Source organism: Marmota monax, unplaced genomic scaffold (genome assembly GCF_021218885.2).
Source record: "Marmota monax isolate L192 unplaced genomic scaffold, Marmota_monax_Labrador192_F-V1.1 WCK01_AAM20220418_F8-fsc00054, whole genome shotgun sequence".
NCBI classification, from domain to species: Eukaryota; Metazoa; Chordata; class Mammalia; order Rodentia; family Sciuridae; genus Marmota; species Marmota monax.
In genome coordinates, this window is record NW_026692145.1 from 4253348 (window position 1) to 4279629 (window position 26282).

Below are 26282 nucleotides of genomic sequence, written 5' to 3' on the forward strand. Positions count from 1 at the left end.
AATAACTATCCATCACTCAAAGACATATTCTTTAGAAATCTGTCCCATTCTTTCAAATCCTGTTCTCCATTAAGTATTTCCTACCTATTCAGGCCATTGTAGTTATTTATTCCTTCAATTTCAATAATTTGATTTATACCATTTGAGTATTTCATTGTTTTCTAATCATTTAATCGGAAATAGTAAGGCAAAGTGGCTAAAACTTCTGCATCCTGTATGACCTTGGATAATATATGTGATCTTTTAAAACTTCTATTAACTTAAGAAATAAATACTTATACCTCATAGGATTGTCCTGATAGGTAAATGAGAATAGTGCATGCCAAGTGCTTTACCTGGCCTGTAGCAAGTGTTCAGTAATTAGTGGTAGTAGTGGGTGGAGGTGGTGATAGTAGTGCTAATAGTTCATCCTCATTACCATCATCATCAGTCTCTTCAACTAGATTATATAACCTTTGAGGGCAGGGGCCATATCTCCTGTCTGCTTTTAACTGGTATTCCCCTGACCTCCAAAATACTCATTTGGCTAATTTGATGTCTGCTGATGATTGCTCAGCTCTTTTAATAGTACTTCCTCAAAAATATAAAATTGCATCAGTAGTATAATATTCATATTTTATCACCAACTACAGAAACCCTGTGATGCTTTTTCTTGTTCTGCATACAGGAGTAGTTTGGGTGGAAGTTGCTGCAGTAATCATATGCTCGTAGACTGAGAAGAATAGGAAACTTCTTAATCCTCTCAAACTCCTGTGGTGTGTTCCCTTGGATTAAAAAATAATAATAAAAGGAGAGAAGGAAGGGAGGGAAGGAGAGCAGGAAGGAAACACACTACAATGCCATCTGGTAAAATGCTTTCAAATTCCATGACTTCCTGCCAGTTTAAGCTATATTGTTTTCAGGCATTGAGGCCTTAACCCCCACTTGCCTATCAGACTATTTCTGTAAAGAGTTTGTCAGAGTTTGCATTGATAAATAAACTAAATACTAGAACCTTAACACAACAAATTATTTGGCATGTCATTTCTTTTCAGCTGATAATAGTAGAACTCTGAATGTAGATTCCACTGCAATGACGCTACCTATGTCTGATCCAACTGCATGGGCCACAGCAATGAATAATCTTGGAATGGCACCACTGGGAATTGCTGGACAACCAATTTTACCTGGTATGTTATTTTTAATCATCTCACAAGTTCCTTCTTTTTATTGACCATGTGGTAATAAATATACAGTATGACATAACTTATTTTGAAGTTGACATTTGCCAGATTCTGCCTAGAGTGTGCATTATTGTAATATGAGCTTTATAGGCTGGGTGGCCAGTAGTTACTAGTGCACTCCTGATTGTCTTTTGGGCAAACTGGGGGCATATATGATGTAGGCTAGGGTACTGGATTAAATGTTTAAATGTTAAATACAGCTCACCAAAATAAAAAGCAACATGATTTTGGCAAATAATTACAAAGCATGTCTACTTTTGTAGATTTCTTAGATGAGTCAAAACATAGACAAGGAAAGAGAACCAACTTGAATATCTCCAAAACCTTAGATTCCCAAAAAGGACACATGGAGACTGTAGAGATATCAGCCCAAAAACTATTTTTAACATTGAATGACTTTGTTTATAACTATATATGTAAACAAAGTGACCAATAAGAGAATGGGCATGGTGGAGTAACTCCATCTCCACTGAATATGAAATCTGAAGAAAAATTTCCCAACATGTGAAGGGTTTAGTTTAGGCACACAAAAAAAAGCTTCCTGGCCAGTCAGAGTTAATTAGCCATCACAAAGAGATTGGGAAGACATTAGGGAATTGACGTCTCAGGGAGCCTAGGGTAGTTTTTTCAACAGCCTAAACATTAATCTCCCAACAACCATTTAGTTGTGATCCTATTTAAAAGCACTCAGGCCACTCTAGAGTCCTGTTATTCATAGTATGTTCTGCATAATCTGGGAATTATTTAGAACCCAAGAATGTCAGGACCCAGCCCAGACCTACTGGGTCAGAAGCTGCATTTTCACAGGATCTCCAAGTGATTCACAGGCATATTCATGTTGAAAAATATAGTCATGCCACTTTTCTCTGCCATTTGTCTATCTAGTTAGTTACTACACCCCCCCTCTCAAATAATTTCTCATTTCCAGTCCAGATTTTAAATCATTATGGGTTATAATGGAGATGAGGTAGACTAGGCAACAACAATATAAATAGTAAACTAAGAGATGCTATTACATTGAATGTCAGGAAACAAGCATAAAACCCCCAAACCCGAAGAGAAAAAAAAAAGGTATATGAGTGATAAATAGGCAGAGAAAAAAAAAAGGAGACTAAATTCTTTATGTGGCAGAGGCAAAAAACAAAAAAAAAAAAACTATCATACCAATCTTTAATTCCTATCATGAGCTATGCAGTTGGCTAGATGGCATCCTTTTCCATTAGACCAGCCATGAGAGAAATGAACAACCAGGGATTCTTTGAGGGCTAGAATGATTGGACAATGGATCTCCTTAGATTTGAAGTAACTAATGGAGCCAATCTGGAATGAGTGGGTGTTATTATAAGAGCAAGTTTTACAGAATGGTCAAGATCTTAGACTCTGGATTCAATCTGCCTGGCTTCCAAGCCTTTTTCTTTTTCAGTATTTGATGTTGGGAAGTTTCATGCATATATGGGCATATGTGTTTGTATCTGTATATACACAGAAATACATATAAATATGTAAGATTTGTACTGTAAATAGAAATGAAGGATAATGAATTTGGGAGTGAAATTTTTCCCTGGTGAAACACTGAACAGTGGCAGTTAAAGACAACATATACATCTGATGCCTGCTCCTTATGAACCTGGTGGGGACTTCCTCAGAAATGGAAGGTTGGCACCACATTTCAATGCTGCCTACACTATTTGTCAAGGTCTAGGGGAGAGGGTTCCTGCCATCTTTATGATGTATTAACCTCCCTCATCCTCTTCTCAACCCAGAGGATTCCTTAAAATCAAAAAGGCAGAAAATGACCCTTGTGGAGCTGTTCTCTGAAGTCACCTATTGGCTTAGTAATTAAGCTACTTTTCTGCCACTAGGGAAGTTTCCTACTGAGCCAGCAGACTGTTCTTTTTCCTGTCTCATCTGTCCTGTCTGTGACAATAGAAAAGGTTTTGGCATTGATGAAAAACAAATGATGCATAAGCTTTCTTGACTTCCCCCCAGAGAACTCAAATCTATACTGTCATGGATGCTGAGTCTCATGGACACACGCTTGTCATGAAGGCAATGTCTGGCATAATTATTATATTCATTGAGTAGTGAGCAGAGACAGGCCAACTCTGGGGTTTGGCATGGAGCTGTCTTTCACCTAACATGGTGTTTTGAACAGCTGTTATCCAAAGAAGTTAATCCACAGTGATGATAGATGCAATGATCCCTTCTTGCAACTATCTTTTCTGCAAGAGTATTTGTTTTGCCAAACTGGTCAAATAAGACTAATTATAGTTTTCACATGAAAAAAAGCGCCCAAGAGTCAGGTCTTCTGGTCAAAGAGCATTTTTCAGCCCCAAGTCATCCCAGATGAAACCAACCCACAAAGGGATATTTGTTGAATAAATGAACCCACTAAGGAATATTTGTTGGATACTGCTTGCTGCTTCCTTTATTTCCCCCTCAATTAAAATATCCTTAGCAACCAAGTGTGGAGCTGGTGAAGTCTCAAAAGAGAAGAGTCCCTCATCATGGTGTCCTCACTATAATGATCGCACTATAATAAGAGATAGTAGAAAATATGGACTCGTGGACCTTATTCCTAAAGCAAGACCCTGCCCATCTGTGGGCATTGACTTTGTTAAGGAGAAAACTGAACTCAACTGATCAACTCTGATGAGAACAGAGAAAAAGAATGAGGTTATGTATCTCATGACAGGCCATAGTTCTTCAAGCTCCTCGAGGAGGCCTGGACTTCGGTTTATATTTTCTTTACTATCTTTCAGATAAAAGTATACTTTCAGTGCTAAATAAGATGAGGCATGAAGAAAGTGTACTGTTCATTGTCATGGTGAACAATTTACAAAAAACAATACTATGTAAAACTTTATACCACATAAAATTAATATTTCCCCCAAACAAGCTTGAATCCTACCAGTACTCTCAGGACTCCTTATGTAAGGGGTTCCCACCCAAAGATATCCAATTCTTCCCCAAGATTCCATGAATACTCCTATACTTACACAAGATTAACTGAGCCATGGGGATAAACAGGAGATGGTTAACATAGTAGAAACCAGGTAGCAAGCACCCATAAAAGCTGATGCCTACACCTTTCTCCCAGGGACTGTGTTTTAGTCAGCTTTTTTTGCTGCCGAGACAAAAAGACCTATCCAAAACAATTGTAGAGGAGAAAAAGTTTATTTGAAGGCTCACAGTTTTAGAGGTCTCAGTCCATTGACAGATGGCTTCATTCCTCAGGGCTGGAGGAAAAGTTAAACAACATGGCAGAAGAGTGTGCCATAGGGAAGCAGCTCACATGATGAACAGGAAACAGAGAAAGAGAGAGATCTCCACTTGCCAGATACAAATATATACTCTAATGCCATGTCTCCCAATGGCCCACCTCCTCCAGCCACAACCCACTTTCTTTCAATTACCACTCAATCCCACCAGGTGATTAATTCACTGATTGGATTAAGGCTCTCACAACCCAATCATCTCCCCTGAGCTTTTGAGGGACACCTCACATTCAAACCACAACAGACTGTTACACAAAAATAGATATTGTGGTACTCATTATCAGTCTGCGCATGTAAATGCTGTGGAGCTGTTTTCATGTGGAAATATTTTATATTATTTAAAACATTTACAAGAATACATGAAGCTTGGGGCTGGGGATGTGGCTCAAGCGGTAGCGTGCTCGCCTGACATGCATGCGGCCCGGGTTCGATCCTCAGCACCACATACAAACAAAGATGTTGTGTCCGCCAAAAACTAAAAAAATAAATATTAAAAATTCTCTCTCTCTCTCTCTCTCTCTCTCTCTCTCTCTCTCTCTCAAAATAAAAAGAATACATGAAGCTCAATGGCTGGAGGATCTTTGAGATAAGGATTACATGGCCTTAACTACCTGATAGGCCTTAACTAAATGATAGAAAAAGACATTTAAAAAAAAAAAAAACTCCCCATGGAAACTATTAGGAAAGGTCTGAGTGAAACTGTCTATTCATTTATTCATAAAAGAAATATTTCCTGAGGCCTGCTGTGTGTAAGATACTGGGTGACCCCTGGGGAGAAAGCAGTGAACAAAATAGTCAATGATTCCTGCCCTCATACTGACCCATATTTTCTCCCTTAAAAAAAAAATAACTTTTCTCAGGTATGAGCTGCCTGCTGACTGACAATAGCTCTAAAGCCTCCCATCTGTTTTGTTCATTTGTTCTTACATCCAAGCATCTGTTCATTAATATTAATATATATATATATATATATATATATATATATATATGTATATATATATATATATATATATATATATATATGTATATAGCCAGTCACGGTGGCATGTACCTGTAATCCTAGTGACTCAGGAGGCTGAGGAAGGAGGATCACAAGTTCAAAGCCAGCTTCAGCAACTTGGTGAGGTTCTAAGTAACTTAGTGAGATTCCATCCCATTTCAAAATAAAAAGGGCTGGGGATGTGCATCAGGGGTTAAGCACTCCTGGGTTCAATTTATATATATACATAAATAGATACTGGGGCACTCATTAAAATATTTTTAAATATTTTATTTACCAAATATATATATATATATATATATATATATATATATATAATTTACCATATATATTATATATACATATATATGTACATACATATGTATATTATATATTATATATATGCATATATTATAGACAGACTAGGTCAGGGTGATCCAAAATGGGTATGGTTCAATCCTTGCCTTCAAGCTCAGAGTTCAGGTGCTGAGGCAACAAAATAAATACCAGTATACTTCAGTGTATCAAGTATCAGAGTAAAATCTTGCACAAAATAATTTTAGCCAGGGTAGAGTAGGGAGTGTTAAGTAAATGGTGGTGCTCAGAGTGAGGTTCACAGAAGAATTAACATTTGAACTAAGTGTCCAGGGACATATAGGAGTATCGTGGGGATAAAGAACTAAGAATAGTCTAGGCATCAATGACTGGAAGGTGTGGAAGAGTAGATAGTATGGAAGCAATGGTTACCTACTGAGTTGAACTATAGCACCTCATTCCACAAAGACTTTGAAGCAGTTTAAAACAAAGGCTATGCTATAAGAAAAACTACAAATAAAATAAGTCAACATCTAGGAAAATATAAATGAGAATAGAAGGTGAAGACCAAGTAAGGAAGTTAATTTAAATTAAGATGTGTAGGTCATAGGATCCCACTCAGTTTCTAAAGTTGATCTGCACCTATGACCCAGCAGCCAAAATAAAAAGGGGAAACCTGATAAGTTATGAAATTTGCATTTTCCATGAGGAGAAAAAATGTGAATCCTTGTGGGAAGAGAAACTTTGGCCCTTAATAATCACATGGATGTGTGTGATATTCTAGGTTGTTTTTTTTAATTAATATTTCCCCTCCACCCTTGGAATTTTTTTAATATTTATTTTTTAGTTTTCGGCGGACACAACATCTTTGTATGTGGTGCTGAGGATCGAACCCGGGCCGCACACATGCCAGGCGAGCGCACTACCGCTTGAGCCACATCCCCAGCCCAATATTCTAGGTTTGAAAGAAATTTTTCACAGGGAATTTCATATATGGGCATTCACCCTAAGTGAAATAATTGAGTAATCTCAAAAGTCCAAACATTAAAAATAGCCCAGGACTAGTCAATATCACTTTCCATAGTCTGATGCAAAATGTAAAAACTAAAACTATAGTAAATTTTTCATGAAACTAAATTTGTGTGATTGAAAGGCCTACCCTTTATTCTGAGATTATAGACTTCCTGTATTTGGGATTTGAAAATGCTCTTTAATGAACATTGGTTAGTTCCGCTGTTATTTTTTTCCACACATCTTTTCTTAGCAAATTAAGAGGTTAGCACTCATAAGTATTTGTATGTACGTAATTTTATTTTATTCAATTCTAAAATCCATGAATCTAGGAACCACATATATAATGGGAAAGACCCTCAATTAGTGCCCCACAAAAGGTGTTTGCAACATCCCTGGATAAGAGTTGAGGACATGATCCCCTATCAAATGTTCTGAGGCAAGAACACAGTATGTGAATAGGAAGGAGTAGGGGGAAGATGCTATAGAAGGGTGAGGTATTTGCAAAACCTTGAACTATAGATATTTTGTGTAGGTATTTCATTAGTGTAATCAAAAGACCTGACAATAACAATTTTAGAGGAGGAAAAGTTTATTTGGCACTCATGGTTTCAGAGGTCTCAGTCCATAAACAACTGGCTCCATTGATGTGGGCCCTCTGAAGGAGAATATCATGTTGTGTTGGAAGAAAGCAGCCCAGGACATGGCCACCAGGAAGCCGAAACAGACTACTTCACTTACCAGGGACAAAACATAAACCTCAAAGCTTATGCCCTCAGCAACCCACCTCCTCCATCTATAACCTACCTGCCTATAGTTACCACCCAATTAATTTCTATCAGGGGATTAATCACTGATTAAGTTAAGACTTTCATAATGCAATCATTTCATCTCTAAACCTTCTTGTATTGTGTCACACATGAGCTCTTTGGGGGACACCTCACATCTAAACCATAACAATAAGAATGAAGTTTCATAGGCAGAAATTTGAGATCAAAGTTAAGATATCTTGGGGAGATACTTTGTCAATTGAAACTGTGCCCATAATCCACCCAAGCTCAGTTTGATAGATTGTTTGTCATCATATATAAGCCAGAGCCTGCCTCAATTTTCCAGATGGACTGAAACAAGTATTCAGATGATCTCCTAGGAAAGACAGAGAGATGTTGTTAGAATTGAGAGACATTGTGCAAAACTTTGGGTACATGTGCTTCCAAGAAGGCTAGTGATAAGTCCAGAATCATTTTTCAGCTTGGCCAGACTGTCCTTGATCAGTTCTCAATTTAGTGACTGAAAAGTCGCTAAAAGGATCTGTATAGCTAGTCAGGACTGTAATGTATTAAATTTTTCAATATCCAGGCATGATTCTTAATTTTCCAATGAATTTTGTAGGAACTCTAAAGAAATAACAATAATGTCCCAGAAATGTGTAGCTGAATTGGAGTCATAATTGTCTATAAAATAGCTTAATTGTGCATATATAATTAGATCCTATTTGGAATACTTATTTTGGAATAATCTATGGTTGAATTTCAGTGGTTTTGCTGTGAGTACAAACTACATCCTTGGGCTCACATGTCTCTGGAACACTAACAAGTTAGAACTTCCTTATGGATCCTGGGGGACTTGGATGGGAAGAAATTGCTAAGTAGAGGCAGAGTCTTTCTGAGGGTTTGAAGGGTCTTCCAGACATCTAGAACCAGAGTTCAGTTCTGAAAATAGTTGAAGTCATATCCCATATTTGCCACAATTCCAGCTTCTCGTGTTTCCCAAATTTGAGACATTGGATTTTAAAAAGATGCCCCTAAATTACCTCACACTGTGGCAATATATATATATATTAAACATCTAAATAGAATATTCTAGATATAGAAATAAGCACCTCTAAGGTAGCTTACTGGACAGGAATATTTACGGACCCACTCCAGAGATGAGTAGGTAAATACTAAGCTTAATCTGACCAAGAATATCTTTTGTTTTCCTATAATCTCATAGACTCTGTGAGGAACAAATGGTTAGGAGTATGGTTACTAAGAGCCACATACTATGTGGCCTTATTATATTAAATCTTTGAGCTTCAATTATCTCATCTGTAAAATAAGGAATAATAATATTGCCCATCCCTTAGGATTGTTGCAGAGATTAAGGTAAATGATTTGTATAAAAGCTGGAAATGCTTAAGTAGTCACTTAATGGGTAGCTAATATTATGGATGCCATCCCTCTCTCCTGCCATAAAAATGAAGGTTGTATTTTACAGGACAAAAACCAGTGTGAACTGGCCTGCCAGAAAATATCGAGGATTGAACGATAAAATGGGCATATGTAATCTCTTTGCCAGACATCAAAGATGAGAAGCCTCTAAGGGTTCTAGAGTTTTGTGGACAACTATAATCTTAGTACGGAGTCAGTTACCTAACATTGTTACCTAACATTGTCTAGCACAGAATCAGTTACCTGACATTATTCCAACTAGCCCTTACATACAGCAACAGTACAGTGACAGTTTTTCAAGACAGTGATACAGAGGCCCTACAGGATCCCAAAGTACCTTTTCAGTAATCCCAGAAAAATCACATTTGATCTAGTTTGAGTGCTTAGTGTCTTTCTATTTCTGTTCTTTAAAATAAATAACTATTGGGCTGGGGATGTGGTTCAAGTGGTAGCACGCTTGCCTGGCATGTGCAGGACGCTGGGTTCGATCCTCGGCACCACATAAAAAAAAATAAAATAAAATAAAGATGTTGTGTCCACTGAAAACTAAAAAATAAATATTAAAAAAATTCTCTCTCTCTCTAAAAATAAATAAATAAATAAATATTAACCAGTGACACCCCACCTTGGCCATACTGGATATTCTTCTCCTCATCTATTGCTGTATAACAAGCTATTTTAAAACACAATTTGTTTATTATATTTCAAGCTTTACTTAATGAGGAATTTGGGAAGATTCAAATGGGCAATTATTCTATTCCATATGGTATTGATTGGGATACCTCAATTGTGGCACGTTGATCTAGTGGTTGTAAGATTCCACACATATGCAGGGCACCTTGTTAAGGACTGATGAAAACTGGGTTCAGCTGAATCCCTCCCTTTAAGGCCTTCTCCACATGTTCTGTCCATCGTGCTAATCAGATGAATTATATGGCAACTCAAAGCTTTCCTAGCACATATGCCCAGAGATAAGAAATGGAAATTGCATCTCTCTTACGTCTTGGACCTGATAAAAGATACAACATCCTTTCTGCCATATTATATTAGTCGAAGCAAGTCTATAATCCATCCAGATTCAAAGTGACTGGGGGAGGAGACTAGGAAGATGGAGGAAAAGAGGAAGTCACTTTCCTGGCTGTTCCGTGGCTCAAAACTGAGAAAGTGGGCAGCTTCTCAGCAAGGTGGGTGAATAAAAAAGGGTCTTTACTGGGAATACTGGACATTGAAAGCATATCTGAGACTCAGGTAGTTGGTTATAATAAAATAAGGAAGAAATCCCTAGCTCCACCGCTGCTGTGCCAGTACCAGCAACAGTGGTTCCCTCACCACAGGGCAGGGAAGTGGAGGAATAAGAAAATTAAAGGAACCCACATTTTTAGAAGATTTTTTGGTGTGTCTGGGCACTGCCCGACTATAACCTGAACAGTGTGCTGCAAATATCCTCAAGCAGGCAAGAAGCGGCATATCTCCTGGCTGCCCACGGACAAAGGAAGAAGCCATTTTTGTAGCCATGCTGTGCGGGGCGGGAGCTGGGGGAGCAAACCTGACAAACCTGAGCTGGGCCCAAAATATAGGCCTTGAAAACCCACACCTCATGACATAAGTGACCAGGAGAAAATCAGATGTAGAGAAGGGTTTACATAGGGGAATACTGGTCATGGAAACCCACCCAGCTCCCATCTCCCCCTTGAGTCCAAACTACTTGCAGGACCCGCTGGGAGAGACAAACCTGGCTGGGAATACAAAAGGTCTGTGGTAGGAGGGATTGAGTTTGGCGAGTGAACCCACCTGGCTTCCCCTCTCACCCTTGAGTCTGGCTGCTCACAGGACCAGCTGGGAGAAATGCACCTGGCCAGGAATTCAAAAGAATGGGGGTGGGAGTGATTGAGTTTGGAGACAGAACCAGAAAGACCAATAAGTGCAGGGTCCTCAGGTGATGGAGGAAACAAAGGATTGACTCCTCTGCTACATGAGTGGAAACCAGGGGAGATTTGTGGGGTACAGTCCTCCAGTGAGGACTGGCAACTGCTGGGCCCTGAAGGTGTGTTGATGTAAAATCTTCAGACCAATTGCCATTCAGTGAAGAACCTGGAGCCTACCTAAGCATAAACCCTACCTCCAGGAGCTCCACCTATAGGATTTCCCCTTACACTCCAGCAAACTCACCTAGCATTGCTAAGAAAGGAAGCCACGACTCCTTTGAACTCCAGTGAAATAATTCTTTAACTTTTCATTGAGAACTTTTTTTTCTTTTCTTTATTTAACTGTGAGCTGAATGATTCATGTACACGCTTGCATATTAAGATTTGTTTCTTATTTCTAGCATTTCTTGAGGGCAGTTATTTTTCATGGATCAGTATTTTGAGAGCTAGGAAGTTTGATTAGTATATTTGGGGTTTGTTTTGTATTTTATTTTTATTTATTGATTTATTTTTAATTTTTATTTTATACGTATTTTTTTCTGTCACTTATCTGTTCCCCTTGATTCTCTCTCTTTTCTTCTGCTAATAGCCGAACTCTACTGTTCTCTCTTTTACTCTTCCTTTAATTTTTTTAACTTCTCTTTTCTCTCCTCTTTTATAATCATAACATCCTACATCTCTATTGTTCTCTCCTTGTTCACCATTCAAAATTGTAAACCCCTTTGCAAATTTACTGTTTTTACTGGGGGAAATAACTGATCACATTATTTCTTTTTAAAACTATTTTTAGTTGTAGATGGACACAATACCTTTATTTTATTTACTTATTTTTATGTGGTGCTGAGGAGAGAGCCCAGTGCCTCTCACATGCTAGGCAAATACTCTACCAACTGAGCTACAACCCCAGCCCACATTATTTCTTTTTATTGTGACAATTAACATGAAGATGTCATAACAGGAACTGTTTGGTTTAATGCTGTATATTGTTTGCATTGGTTGTTGTTATTATTTGTCTCCCTCTAAACTATGAGGTACTGGAACCCTTCAAGAACATTATAAGTCCACAGGATAGAAACTCTACTGCCTCAGGTCCATATTAGATGGGTAGACACACAAACAACATGAAAAAGAAAGGGAACAAACCACCTCGAACAAACCAGAATACTTTAATAAGAGAATCTATCTATACCAAAGTGGAAGAAATGTCAGAGAAGGAATTTAGAAAGTTCATAATTAAACTGATCTGTGAGGTAAACTATGATGTAAGGAGTGAAATAAGAGAAAAAAATGCAGGAAGTGAAAGATCACTTCAATAAAGTGAGATTCTGAAAAAAAATTAAGCAGAAATATTCAAAATAGAGGAATCAATAAATCAAATTAAAAATTCCATGGAAATCATCACCAGCAAACTAAACTATTTGGAAGAGAGAGTTTCAGGCAAAGAAGACAAAATATATAATCATGAAAATAAAGTTGACCATGGAGAAAAGATGTTAAAAGACAATGAACAGAACATCCAAGAATATGAGCTAATATGAAAAGACCAAAATGAAGGTTTATCAGGATAGATGAATGCTTGGAGATACAAATCAAAGGGATGTTCAATCGTCAATGAAATAATATCAGAAAATTTCCCAAACCTTAATAATGAAATAGAAAATAAAATACAGGAGGCTTACAGGATGCCAAATATACAAAATTACAATAGACCCACACAAGGCACATTATTATGAAAATGCCTAACATACAGAATAAGGATAGAATTTCAAAGGCTACAGGAGAAAAACAACAGGTCAAAAATGAAAAAAAGTGGAGTATTTAACAAAATACAACACCTCTTCATGTTCAAAACACTAGATAAACTAGGGATAATAGGAACATACCTCAACATTGTAAAAGCCACATATGCTAAACACAGGCCAACATCATTCTAAATGGAGGAAAATTGAAAGCATTCCCTCTGAGAACTACATACTGTATTGAGAAACAGCATTAGTGGTTAAGAGCATTAAAGTTAGACCAAGCTGGATTTGAATCCTAGTTCTCTTACTGACTGTGTTAACTTGGTAAAGTAACCAATCTCCCTAAGGCCCAATTTTCTCTATCTATAATGTGAAGGGTACATAGTCACAGGTCAAATGGAATTAGATTGTATAAAATTATTAGTAGAGTGCCTAGCACATTGTAAACATTTACTAATAGTTATCATGATGATAATAATTGATGATAAAGCATTTTAAATCTTTGCTTGGATACTTCCAAACTGGAATATGAAATCAAGAATTTTGTCTTATTCATTTCTTCAAACCCAACAACTTGCACAGGTCTTGGCATCAAAATATTATATACATGGATATTTGGATGACTGAATAGCAGCACAGAAATGGCATTTTTCTCCACTGCAACTCCGTGGCTCAGATAGGTACAGAAATGGAGGATAATATTGCCAGGTTAAGTAAGCATGAGTTGCTAGGTAGCAAGTAGGCTTGAGAGTACACTGAAACATGACTTAAAATCACAAAGTAAAAGTGTAACTCTGAGGATATAGCTGGCCAAACTAATACAGGACATCTGCAGCATTTCCAATAGGCTGGAACTTTGTGAAATACATGAATCTGAAGAGGGAACACAAACCAATAATCCATGACTCCTCCAGCAACAGCCAGGCCAAAAGACAAGAAGCCAGTGGGAAAGAATGTTTAAAAGAAGATACAATAAGAGCAAAACAGAACAGGGTATTTATTGTGAAAAGGACTTTGGAGGAAGACCATGGCATTTTGTACAACTCTTTTATATATTTTCCAATCTCCTTCAGAAGTTTGAATTCCTAATATAAGTGGCAATAGTACCGACTTTTGGGCAATACTCCTCAAGCCAGGCCAGGGGCCAAGAAAAGGGAGAGAATTTCATTTGTGTTGTATACCCAGTGTGTTTTAATTTGGACTCTTATTCTTCAGGTTATGAAATACTTATATAATGCCCATGATGAGCTGGGGTTGTAGCTCAGTTGTAGAGCACTTGTCCAGCATGTGTGAGATACTTGGTTCAATCCTCAGTACCACATAAAAAATAAATTAATAAAATAAAGGTATTGTGTCCATCTACAACTAAAAATATTTTTTAAAAAGGCTCATGATTTCAGTTTTTTTTATTTGATTGGCATTGAATATTCATGTCCATTTTGGTACCTAGTGGTTAAATACAAACAAAAGAAGCAATCCATGTGATAGGAGCCTTTGAAATGTTATGTACAACCCAGTAACAAACCCTACTGGGCAGTGGAGCCTATGGAATTTGTGGCATATGGAACAAAGGGAAGAAAGGGAGTTCACCTACTCTGGCTTTAGCCATATGTCATGGATACATTTTCTTTTAAATGAATTTATAAAATATTAATGTAATCATAACAAACAGCAGAGTGGTGAGTACATCAAGGAAGAGTTATATTTATCCTATATATTTGGGTTTTTTTGTTTGTCTCCATTTATTAGTAGATAGTACATGGAGACAGGCATTTCCTTCTCAGTCGAAGTGGCAGAACTTGTTTAATGAAGTGATGTTTCTGTAATCTGTGGTAAGGTAGAGTTGTGAGTGACAGAACTATATGAATAACAATGAAGAGGCAGGCAGAACAATAAAAGGAAGACAAACATTTCAGTAGGAAGAGGAAAATAGATGGGATTGTTTAGTTGGCACGCAATCTAATATTATCTTTTTCCCAACGAAAATTAACAGTTTGTAAATGGGTAAGATAATGTTAACAATTTCTCCAAAATCTTCTGCACAAGGAATCAGATTTTCCAAAGATGTGAATGGCATTCTGAACCAATGCATTCTATAGCACAGCAGGGTCTTATGTTCTCCAAAAACCTACGTATCTTCCCCAACCCTAATATAGAGCCTGACATATAGGAGGCTGTGTTAGTCAGCTTTAGTTCCCGTGATCAATTTAGTCCCTGTGACAAACAATTTAAGGGAGGAAAAGTTTATTTGAGCTCACGGTTTCAAAGGTTTCAATTCATGGTTGACTGGCTCTATTGCTTTGGGCCTGTGGTGAGACAGAATAGCCTGGTGGAAGGGTGTGGTGCAGGAGAGCTGTTCAGTTCATGGCAGCTGGGAAGCAGGCTGGAGGGAGAAAGGGGCCAGGGATAAGATATAGTTCCCAAGGACATGCCCCAAGGGACCTTCTTCCTCCAACCATGCCCTACCTGCATATAGTTACCATCAACTCTCCATGATGCCATCACATTTTAATCCCTCAGTGGAATAAACCACTGATGAGGTCAGAGCCCTGAGGATACAATCACTTCCCAAAAGCTCTACCTCTGAACATTGCTACTTTGGGGATCAAGTTTTCAATGCATGAGCCTTTGGGGGATACTTCATATCCAAACCATAACAGAGGCCTATCACAGATGTTTGTGGAATGTGAGAATGAGTGTCTGAATCAGTGAATTTCTAACATTTTGTACATTGTGAATGGAAGGAATGAAACTCACCAATCAGGACTATCATGCTGAGGGTCTTTATCTGTACTCTCTTTTCACCTTTTGGGCTAAATGTGATTGTTTATCCCCAGTTTTACCAAAAAGAAATGGAAGAACATAAATATTAAGAAATTTTCCTCAAGATCACATAACTACTCTGTGGAGGGAGTAGAATTATGAGAGCTAAAGGAGGAAGAGGAAGTGTGTGTGTGTGTGTGTGTTATGTATACACATGAAAGCATGTTAGGTGAGATGACATATGAGGGCTAAAAGTAAATGTTTTCATGAAAATAAAAATTTCTTTTGGGAGATAAATTTTTCTTCCTAAACTTTTCTAAGGTCTTGATCTCTCAGGATGGCAGACATGTGAGGATGAGAGATGTTTTAGCTTGATTGGACTGACTGCAGTCAGGAATGCCCATATGCCACCCACTTGCCTATCCTCCCAGACACAGGACCCCTTCTACTAGGACTGTTAGACCTGAAGTGCTGCTTCTGTGGGAACTAGTTCTTCCTGCTCTTTAGGTTCACCTCTTCCAGTATCTTAAGGATCCCCCAAGGTCTCCAGAGTCACCTTGAGGACATCCTTACAGGTATTGCCCTTGTGACTTGTGCTGTGAGCATGGTAAAATCATTAGGAGCAGAGCCTGCTACTATTACTGCAACTAACCCTGTATTACCAGAGCTGCTTATGCAATACTTTATTTGTTTGCCATAGACTATGCAAGGTTATATAGTGAGGACAAGTGTGGGAGGTGGGAAAACAAAGAAGTAGAATGCACTCCCTTCTCTCAAAGAAAATGACATTTTTGTATAGAAACAAAGTTAAACAATGAAATCAGTACTGCCTTTAGATGTAGGCAAGTGAGGCCCCACACTAGGCCCATACCTCAAGGGACCCCATGCTTCGGAAGACTTACCTTGATTATCTCAACATTTAACAAGCACACCCTGCAGTGCTGGCCACTGGCCAGGCAGCAATGCCAATAAGGCAGGTGCCCAAGTCCAGAACATGTCCTGCCTTTGTTCTGGCCATAAGAAGCACCTTTCTTGAAATTTTCTAAATTCCCCTTCAGTGTCTGGTACTGACCAGGGATAGCAATGTCATCTGAGTGAGGCGCTCCAATCTCCATCTAGACCCCTATGGATCCCTCTACCCATGGCTCCCCTTTAGGGCACTTTCCACTCCTCTTCTGCACAGATGGAGTCAACTAGATGCTAAGAAGCGTCAGGACTCATGATCAGAGAATCCACCCAGAGTCTTGGTTCCAGGAGAATATCTGGCAAGTAAATCACTCCAGCTGTATGAAATGGCATTTCTTTCATGGTATCACATGAAACTGTGCCAACAGAATATTGTCAATGCTGATGTGAGGTGAATCAAATTATATACATTGATGAGCCCCACAGAAAAATATTTTTCTCTGCTCACCCTCACACTTGCTAGAGACATCCCTGAATGAAACAAAAGACAATGTAAAGTAAAATAAGACACTGGAAATAGTTGTAGAACAGATTTTAGACCTGGGGTTAAGAATGAACTACAATTATCTGAAAAGGCCTCTTCAAGGAGACTTAAGCCAGCAGTTGAAGCATGGGAGGCAGGGCTTCTGGTAGACTCAACTGATTCTAGGCAGGAAAAACAACATGGACAAAGGCATAGAGGATAGTTCTTATTCAGCCTTTTGTGCTGTGCACTGTGCTAAGCACATTGCATTTATCATTTTATTTACTCCTCACAACTCCCTGTAAGGTAGAAGGTATGAACCCTGTTTTGCAGCTAGGAAAATGGTAGAACAAGAACCCAAGTCTGTCTGATCCCCCAAACTGTGCTCTTAATACAATACTGTACTGTAAAAAGAACGTATATACAATAGACAGCAAGAAACCTTTCCATAATGGAGCCAAGGCTGTGTGTTGGAAACTAGTAGAAGCAAGATCAGGAAACAAGATGCAGTCACATTATAAAAGATGTTGGGTATCAAAATTAGATGTAGAGAATTCAAGAAGCCCTGATTAAAGAAGACAACAGCCCTATCCTGAAAGGAAAATGCACAAATTTAATATAATATTTGAGAATTGAGAATACTAAGCATATGTTTTTTTAAAAAATATTTTGCCTCTGTCATAGAAAGACTTTTGATTTGAAGCTTATGAGGTAACCATGTTCCTCTAGTTGACCTTGCCTCGTGTTACTTATTGTTTTTTCTTTCCTCTCCTATTTTAGATTTTGATCCTGCTCTTGGAATGATGACTGGAATTCCTCCAATAACTCCAATGATGCCTGGTTTGGGAATAGTACCTCCACCAATTCCTCCAGATATGCCAGTAGTAAAAGAAATCATACACTGCAAAAGCTGCACGCTCTTCCCTCCCAACCCAAGTACTATTGTTTTTTCCTACTTAAATCAGTGTATATAAGAAAGCTTTCTTCTTTTTCAAAAGATTACCCAAGGGCTTCATAGATGTATATATAGAAGATTCACCTAGAAAACAGAAAGCAGGAAAATTTTCTCTGACTATTCAAGGCTGAATTTTATTTGGTATATTTTTGTGTGCTGGTTGCAGTACAAGTGAGATAACATTTTTCTAATGCCATTTGGTAAGAAATTCAAGTGTATTCATAGAGAATGAAACACATGACACAAATTGATCTACACTATCACTTGTAGTCTCTGTGTTTCATAACTAACCTGTGTGCCAGTGGTGGCAGAAATTGAGAGTGGTCTGAGCCTACCTAAAGCACATGAGAATATGTACTTGACACTAAGAATCTTCCTTTGCTACTAACTAGTCACACATCACTCCAACTACTACTATTCATCATCTGGGCTACAATGCACAGTGAGGTGCAATTCAACTTATTTGATTTTTTCCACTTTTTTATTGGTGCTTTATAGTTGTACATAATGATGGGATTTGTTGTTACATATTCATACGTGCATACAATATAGCAATACAATTGGTCCAATATCACTCCCTAGTTCAACTTATTGGAAGGGCTAAGACCAATGTTTGGACTAAGATTACTTGTTGCCATCTGGGGCAATATAGTTCATGTAGAAGTGATCTAGAAATCTATCTTGTCCTCAAAGAATAGGCTTCTCCTTAGACTCACCTTAACATATCTCTAATGGTAGGGTGGCCATATTTCAGTTAAAATGTACCAGCAATATTAATTGACTTGGAATTATTTTTCCAAATACACTGAGGTTTTATATACTTTAAATGATTAGAAGCTTCTTCTGCACATGACTGAAGCCTCTTAATGCTTTGTCCATAGTTGTAGTGATGCTGCTATAATGCAAACACTAGCACTGTTTGTCAAGGGACTCGCTCAGGGGTTTAAACCACAGATCAAATTAAATTGCCTTATAAAAATAAATACAAACCTTTTATGTGGGACCTCAGACAAATACTTCATCTCCTACCTTAAATAGGAATCAGTTAATCATAAATCAAGCCCTGATAAGGACCCAGATTCTACTTAGAATGATTTGCTTATAACTGAGAAGGTTTTAAAATCAGTCAGGGTTGGTTGCATGGATCTTCCTGGCCACTTTTGTGAGTGAACAAATGATCTTAATGCTTTCTGATTTTGGAAATTGATTGTCAACATGCACATCCTTCCAGACCAATAAGAAATATAGGAGACCTGCATCTCAGAAGACTGTATTAGGAGAAGAGTTAGTGTGTCACAAGGAAAGTTAAGGAATGGAGAATGAGATGTCCCTTGTAGGCCTTACTTGCCAGTTCAATTAGATTTTTGCTTAGTACCTAGGTGAATAAGCACTACTTTTTAAAATCTTAGTTCCACTGTCTTCTTCTATATATGTGCAATGATTTTTCTTCTCTTTCTTCCAATGTGTTGTGTTTGGCATAGAGGAAGCTTCGCATCCTTAATAGTACCATTTTCATGTTAAAAGCCAAGAATTTAGGAATTTCCAGTTTTAAAACCTCATGCTCATGAAAAGGTAGAATTCTGCTGATTTAATCATTAATGTATCACATAATTGTCTTGCACTCAGCTTTCATTACCTCAGTCAAGTCTAAGCTAACAGGAGGGCTCACAACCTATGATGCCCTGGTTGGGTGCAATAGATGACTTTAAGGATGTTCTCATTCTAAAATGCCAAAGAATAATACACACGCCTTGTTTTTATATTACACAGATCAATCATTAAGCAGTCTTTCAATGAATGTCAAAATATATAGCTTAAAGAGGCTACAACTTCATAGTCTTTAGTAAAAGAAATAGGCAGAAATCTCTCAAATACACTTTTTATCTTTCTCTATCCCCAGCCATGCCTTCTCAGTTCTGAGTTGGAAGGACCGAAGAGTGAGAGGGAAATATCCTCACAACTCAATTCTTTAGTTCTTCATCCTTTATACTAAGGATGCTGACAGGGCAATTAGTGCCAGTAAAAGAGTGGCTTCTGGGAAGGAACCTGGCTTTGGAACTAAATTCAAAAATAACATTCCTGACAAAGCTTAAAGTAGACTGGTATTCTATTTGGTTTTTAGAGTTTGGATTTTTTTAAAGGGGGCTCTGTTTAATTGTGTAGGGGAAAACTGAGGCCCTTCCTTAGTTCTTTGTTTGAATGCATGGTAAAAGTGCCATTTTGTTAACAGTGCCAAAACTGATCTTTGTGAAGGTGAGACAAAAACAGGGAATTGGTATGACTGAACTACTTATTCCTGCCTGTCTCTGGTATAGTATCTTGCACTCAATGGCTTCCGACTCTGAAGTTCCTCCTACCAATAAGATCCTATGATTTAGAGACTTTGTCAGTCTCTTTATTTACCATCCAGTCTGCTTCTAAGTCTTGTTGCCTTATTAAAAAGTATCATTGTCATCAATTCCTTCCCCTTGTCCCACGTGACACTTCATCCAAATACTAGTCACATACAGAACCTTAAAGTTGTCTTGGGGCTCATTGTCCACAGATTCATAGTCCCCTTTCCTGACCTTTAAAACCTTTTACTGATCTGGGTGAAGTGGTGCACACCTGTAATCCCAGCAGCTCAGGGGGCTGAGACAGGAGAATCGCGAGTTCAAAGCCAGCCTCAGCAAAAGCGAGGCACTAAGCAACTCAGTGAGACCCTGTCTCTAAATAAATACAAAATAGGGCTAGGGATGTGGCTCAATGGTTAGATGTCCCTGAGTTCAATCCCTGGTACCCCACCCCCAAAAGAAAAAAACAACTTTTCACTCTTCTGCTTCATGTGACTGTCTTCAGTCCATCATTCTACTTGCCACATACCAACCCTTTAGTCAGGTTCAAATGCTTCTGACCTCATACTCCTTACACTCCCATCCAGCCCAACTCCAAGTATATGCTCTCCTGGAACACTTCTGCATGGATGGTACTGAAAGTAAATCTGTGGTGAATTACTTTAGTGCCTTGTCATTAAAATGATGCTAAATCCAATAGGCACATCTTAGTCCTTAAATTGTTTTATGTGTCTGTATTTGTGAATGATAGCAGAAGGGATGGGTGGATAGATAATGGATGGTGACAGAAAGAGTAGAAAGCAAGCCAAGAAAGTAGGGGGGTGATTACTACTACATGTGATGACTTCTAAATCTATATTTTCAGTCTACATTTCTCTTCAGAGCTTTAGACTCTACCTGTTAGACTTTTTTAGGTGAATCTACATCAAATGTACCAAAATGGTATGTCAGTATAGTACAAGATTATAAATCAAGAGAATTATGTTCTACTCCTAATTAGCTATGGTATCTTGACCAGTCATATAATCTCTTGTGTCTCATTTTCCTCATTGATAAAACAAGGATATTGGGTTAGATTAGCTTAGATACCTCTAAGGCTTTACCCAGTTCTAAAATTATGATTATGCACATTAAAAATGGAGCACTATTATAACTATGTACCTGGGCAAACCCCTTCAATGTGTATTAGGAAAAGCAGGAGCAATTTGGTTGGCTTTGTACCTTCACTGGAACAGGCAGGATAGCGAGTGCTAAAACTTTAAAGTAACACAGGTGTGGTTCTCCACCAATGCATAACCATAAAATTTTTGGTAAGTAGCTTGACCTCTCTGATCCAAACTAGGTAAAATGAGACCTGGTCTAAAAATTCAGTGGGTCATATTCAACAGGAGCAGAACAGCCTAGTCTTGAAAAGATAAATGGTGAGTAAGTATCCCATTGTTCTGATTCCCAGGATTTGGAGGTATGGTAAAAACAAATTCTTTGGAACACACTTTATTTTTCATAGGGTGGGTATCAGAGATAGTTCCCAATTAGCAGTTCTTTGCAGTATGACAGGATGACAGCACCATCTCTATAGAAAACTCAATTTTGCCAAGATTTTTCACTTCAGCTGCTAGACATTTTTATGGAGAAGTTACAGTTTGAGTCTACTAGAAATAACAGTGGATGGGGAATAAATGATGGACTATCATCTGTTATCTTAGCCCAGGCACATTGGAAAACACTCAAGAGCCAGAAAAATAATTTTGTTTCATTTTTAATTTTAACATATCAAAATAGGCAGATCCCATTTGGGCTCTCAGGGCTGAGTTTTATAAAGAGAATTAGAGAAAAATGGGTAAATTGAGCATTAATAACAATTTACAATCCTTCAGATTATTTTCAATCAGTTTAGATTACATTAAAATGCATCTGACCCCTGTTGATTATCTTGGGGGCCTTCAATATTGGGCTGTCTAATAAAATCAACTCAGATACTTTGCATCATATAAATTCTAGCAAACCAGCTGAGTGATCTGTGATGCTCCATTGAAAAGCAAGATGCAAGTAGTTTATAGATCCTCTATACTGTGCCTCGCTCACTTCTCAGAGATCAGCAGTGACTCTGATCCTAATGCTGATTGCCCCAACACAGCTGCACAGAGAGGTTGCTTGGATGTAATTAGAATTGCTAGAAGCTTCTGTTTTTCCATTATCAGAGATTAGTTTTTTATACTCTTCAGTTATCTTGAATCTTTTTACATGGATGTTTTCTTGGTCTCCATCCTGAGTGGTGATTGAGGTGCTACAAAGCTTAGCACCTAACTTGATGAATGAGTGGAGTCTGAATTTGCTTTCCAATGGGGTTATCATCCAGGTAGATCACGGTATTTCAGTGGGATTAGAAAAATCAGGCCCAGACAACAAAGTGCTTTGAGCTGTTAATTAAGGAACAAGTACTATCCATTAAGGAAGATAGTATAGCCATTGCCATGTTTGGTGGCATACACTCAGCAAATGCTATCAAAGAGACTTTCTACATTTAGCCAAGGAAAATAAATAAATCCCTGGCATTCTTGACATTACTCATAGTGGATTTTATGACCCTTTACTTAGCAGTTACCACCGAAGAATCATAGTATCTAAATAGGGTGATAACTTCATCACAGAAGTTTTAAACCCACAAATGTAGTCAGGGGAAGGAGCCTTTGCATTTTCAGTGTTGCACACAACTACAGCACTAACCACACTTTGTTAGAGTCTCTCAATGGATTGAAAGGTAGACTGGAGTAAACTCAAACAAAATAAAAAGATGATTTTTGCTTTACCAAAGGATTCTTTGCCATCCAGTCCTTTAAAAGTAAACATCAAAAGGCTTTTTATTCTAAAACAGGACTTTATTCTGAAGCCTTTGGATTGAAAACACATCTCTAACTACACAGATGCTCTTGAAATCTCTTTACCTATGTATACAGTGGCTGTATTTTATTACATGGTCAAAACCATGTGTGTCTTCACAGCTATAGATTCCTCTTTCCATTAATTCCATATGAATGATTCCTGTTCAAACCAAACCTTGTGTAAATGTCTAAGTAAAGCAAGGGGGCTGGGAGAGTAGAAGTCCAGGTCTTAGCTACCACTATATTTCAGACATGTGTAGGGTCTTAGCCCCAGATTGAGAATTAGGAAACCTGGGTTCTATGATTCTAAATAGTAACATTTTAATGACTACTATTTATTTGGAATCTTTCAAATACTAGGCATCATACTACATGCAATATAAATAGGGTAATCTCAATTATCCTACAATAACTCTTGGGAATAGTATCCCTATTTTAAAGATAAAAAAGACTTTTTTCAGAGTCTATGTAATTTTCTGAAGATATAGATGATGAGTTTACCTGCTCTAAGTTCATGTTCTTTCCCTTTCTATCTAATGTAGTGCCCTTAAATGAACCATAACATGCTTCAGCCAAGGTTTTTCACTATAATATTAGAAATTTAGACTAAGTCAGAGTTTTCAACCCTAGTTACATAAAAGAACTGCCTTCAATGCTTAAAAACCAACAACAACAACAAAAAAAAACCTAATGCATAGTATGTACAGTGGAGTAATTAATTCAAACTCATTGGGGTGGGGCACAGGCATTGTTTAACTCCCAAGTAGATTTATTGTGCTGCTAGAGCTAATGATAACCAGAACCATGGTGGCTAGAATTCTTTCCAACCCTTTTAACATTCAAAAGCATAACTCTCAAGCAATTCTGGTCCTCATTGTCCCCCTTTTGGCTAAAAACACAACCTCACATAGTGACCATACTAAGTCATTTCAGATTCTTTCTCACTAGATTGTTTTCTCATTCCCTCTAAACTTTTGCAGATAGAAAACAGACAACAACAACAAAATGAGCTCTTGAAATTATATATGTTTAAAACTTAACAGTTTATAAGTTCTCTGAATTTCATTATCACCTTTATAGAAAGAAAGAGGACATCAGTAGAAACTAAGATTTCTTAATCACACTGGTAAAACAGAGAGCCATAACAAAGTGAGAAAGCTAGAGATGCTGATACCCAAGAAAGCTCCCAAATCAACTGCTTACCTACTTGGATAAGAGTCAGGTGGGGTCCTTGACCTAATCTATAAGCCAGCTTCATTTATTTTTGCATGTAAACTCTAATCACTGGTTGTTGAGCTCTCCAAATCTTGAGCTGGCAGAATTGTTGTTAGGGAATAATGGAAAGAATGGATTACACAAAATAAATCCTTGAAGATACAAAACCAACATTAGAAAACCCATGACCATCATGCTTTGTTTTGTTGGGCTATGAGTATGGGATTTTGCTTAGAAAATGCTTTGATACATATAAATACTAACAAGGAGCTGGCAGAAACACAGGCTTTATGTATGAGTGAGAAGAAAGCATGTTTTTTTAAAGCAGAGGGAAAATCATCTCATTAAGTAGGTTTTTAATGACTCTCCATGGCCAAATTTATCTCACTTTAGTTAATGATTTCCCAGATGAGCTTATTCTCTCTGCTGTCTTTCATACTTCCCTCTAAATGCTGCAGGATTGGATCTGGACCTCACTCCTCCAGCAAAGAAATGGAAGAAGGATATATATATACACACACACACACACTAAGAATACATACACTAAGAAAAATATACACACACACACACACACACACACACTAAGAATATATAGTTTGTATTCTTGACTGATTGGTGTAACTAAATTATTCCAACAGTTACAAACACATTTGTGAATATTCACCCCATCATTGTCAAATCAATCCTGAAGCAATTTATATTCAACTTCTCATCATTGTGACCAAAATACCTGTCAAGAACAATTTAGAGGAAGAATAGTTTATTTTGGGTCAGGGTTTCAGATGTTCAGTCTATGGTCGGCTCATTCTTTGGGCCCAAGGTGAAGCAGAACATCATGGTCAAAGGGTAAAGTGGAGGACTGCTGTTCCACTCATGGCAGCCAGGAAGCAGAGAGAGAAGGGAAGGGACTACAGGGAACATGAGCTCTTCCAGGACATGCCCCCAGTGACCCACCTCCTCCAGCCATAACTCACCTGCCTACAGTGAACTGACTAGGTTACAACTTTCACATTTCAATCATTTTACCTTATATTCAAACCATAACACAGTTCTTTCAGTAAGCATAAACAGAATATAGCAACTGTAATCTAAACCCTTTCTCAGGGGCCTTGGTTCGGAGAACTCCTGAAAGTAAGAATTTAAACTGAGTGGGATTTCCCTCCACTATTTTCTTAATAAAAATAACTGAATTGGCATAGCAGGCTTATCACAGCAAAAGTAATGAACAAAACTAAACAGCTCTGGATGGAACAGATCCCTGGATGGGTCTGTGTATTTCTCCTCTAGACATAATGGTCACAGAATCATTGAATAAAATTATTTTCAGGGTCATGCAATCAATTTTCTGTGGGGGAGAGATGAGCATTGTGGAGACCACATACTTCTGGCAATCCTAGGCAAAGGTTTGTTGGGGACAGTAGAGCTATCTCTGAGAAATGTTAAGTTTTAAAGAGGTATATCCCAGGCAAACACTTTAATTTCAAATGCTTTGCTCTTCCACTTAGATCTCCCACCTCCTGCAACCCGAGAAAGACCACCAGGATGTAAAACTGTATTTGTGGGAGGTCTGCCTGAAAATGGAACTGAGCAGATCATTGTGGAAGTGTTTGAACAGTGTGGAGAGATCATTGCTATCCGGAAGAGCAAAAAGAACTTCTGTCACATTCGCTTCGCTGAGGAATACATGGTGGACAAAGCCCTTTACCTATCTGGTAGGTGTTCAGATGTGAAGACTGTGCCTATGAGCACAATGCAGAAATTGGAGATCAGAGTATTTACATCTGTAGCAGCTAAAATACAGTCTTAATGTTACCCACTGTAGCTTTCAAAGATGGAAAATGCACGTTACTTCCCATCTTCCTCGTGAAATGCTCTTGGGTAGCTCCCAAATGTCTATTAGATAACTCTAGACTCTTTAGATGTAGTATGATTATCTGCTCCATCTCTCAGCATCAACTCCCAAGTTTTCCTGCATACATAGTATCCCAACCAACACTACATAAATTCTAGCCCAGAATG

The 26282-nt window shown here is 38.0% G+C and overlaps 1 protein-coding gene across 12 annotated transcripts in view; it reads left to right on the forward strand.

Moving 5' to 3' along the window:
- Positions 1–26282, forward strand: part of Enox2 (ecto-NOX disulfide-thiol exchanger 2) — a 309809-nt gene that overhangs the window by 225587 nt on the left and 57940 nt on the right. For all 12 annotated transcript variants that reach the window (XM_058571371.1, XM_058571364.1, XM_058571386.1 and 9 more), the window contains 3 exons: positions 1035–1169; positions 17659–17814; positions 25769–25975. In XM_058571371.1, coding sequence (XP_058427354.1) covers positions 1073–1169; positions 17659–17814; positions 25769–25975 — 460 coding nt within the window. In that variant the 5' untranslated portion in view covers positions 1035–1072. The remainder of the gene's footprint in view (positions 1–1034; positions 1170–17658; positions 17815–25768; positions 25976–26282) is intronic.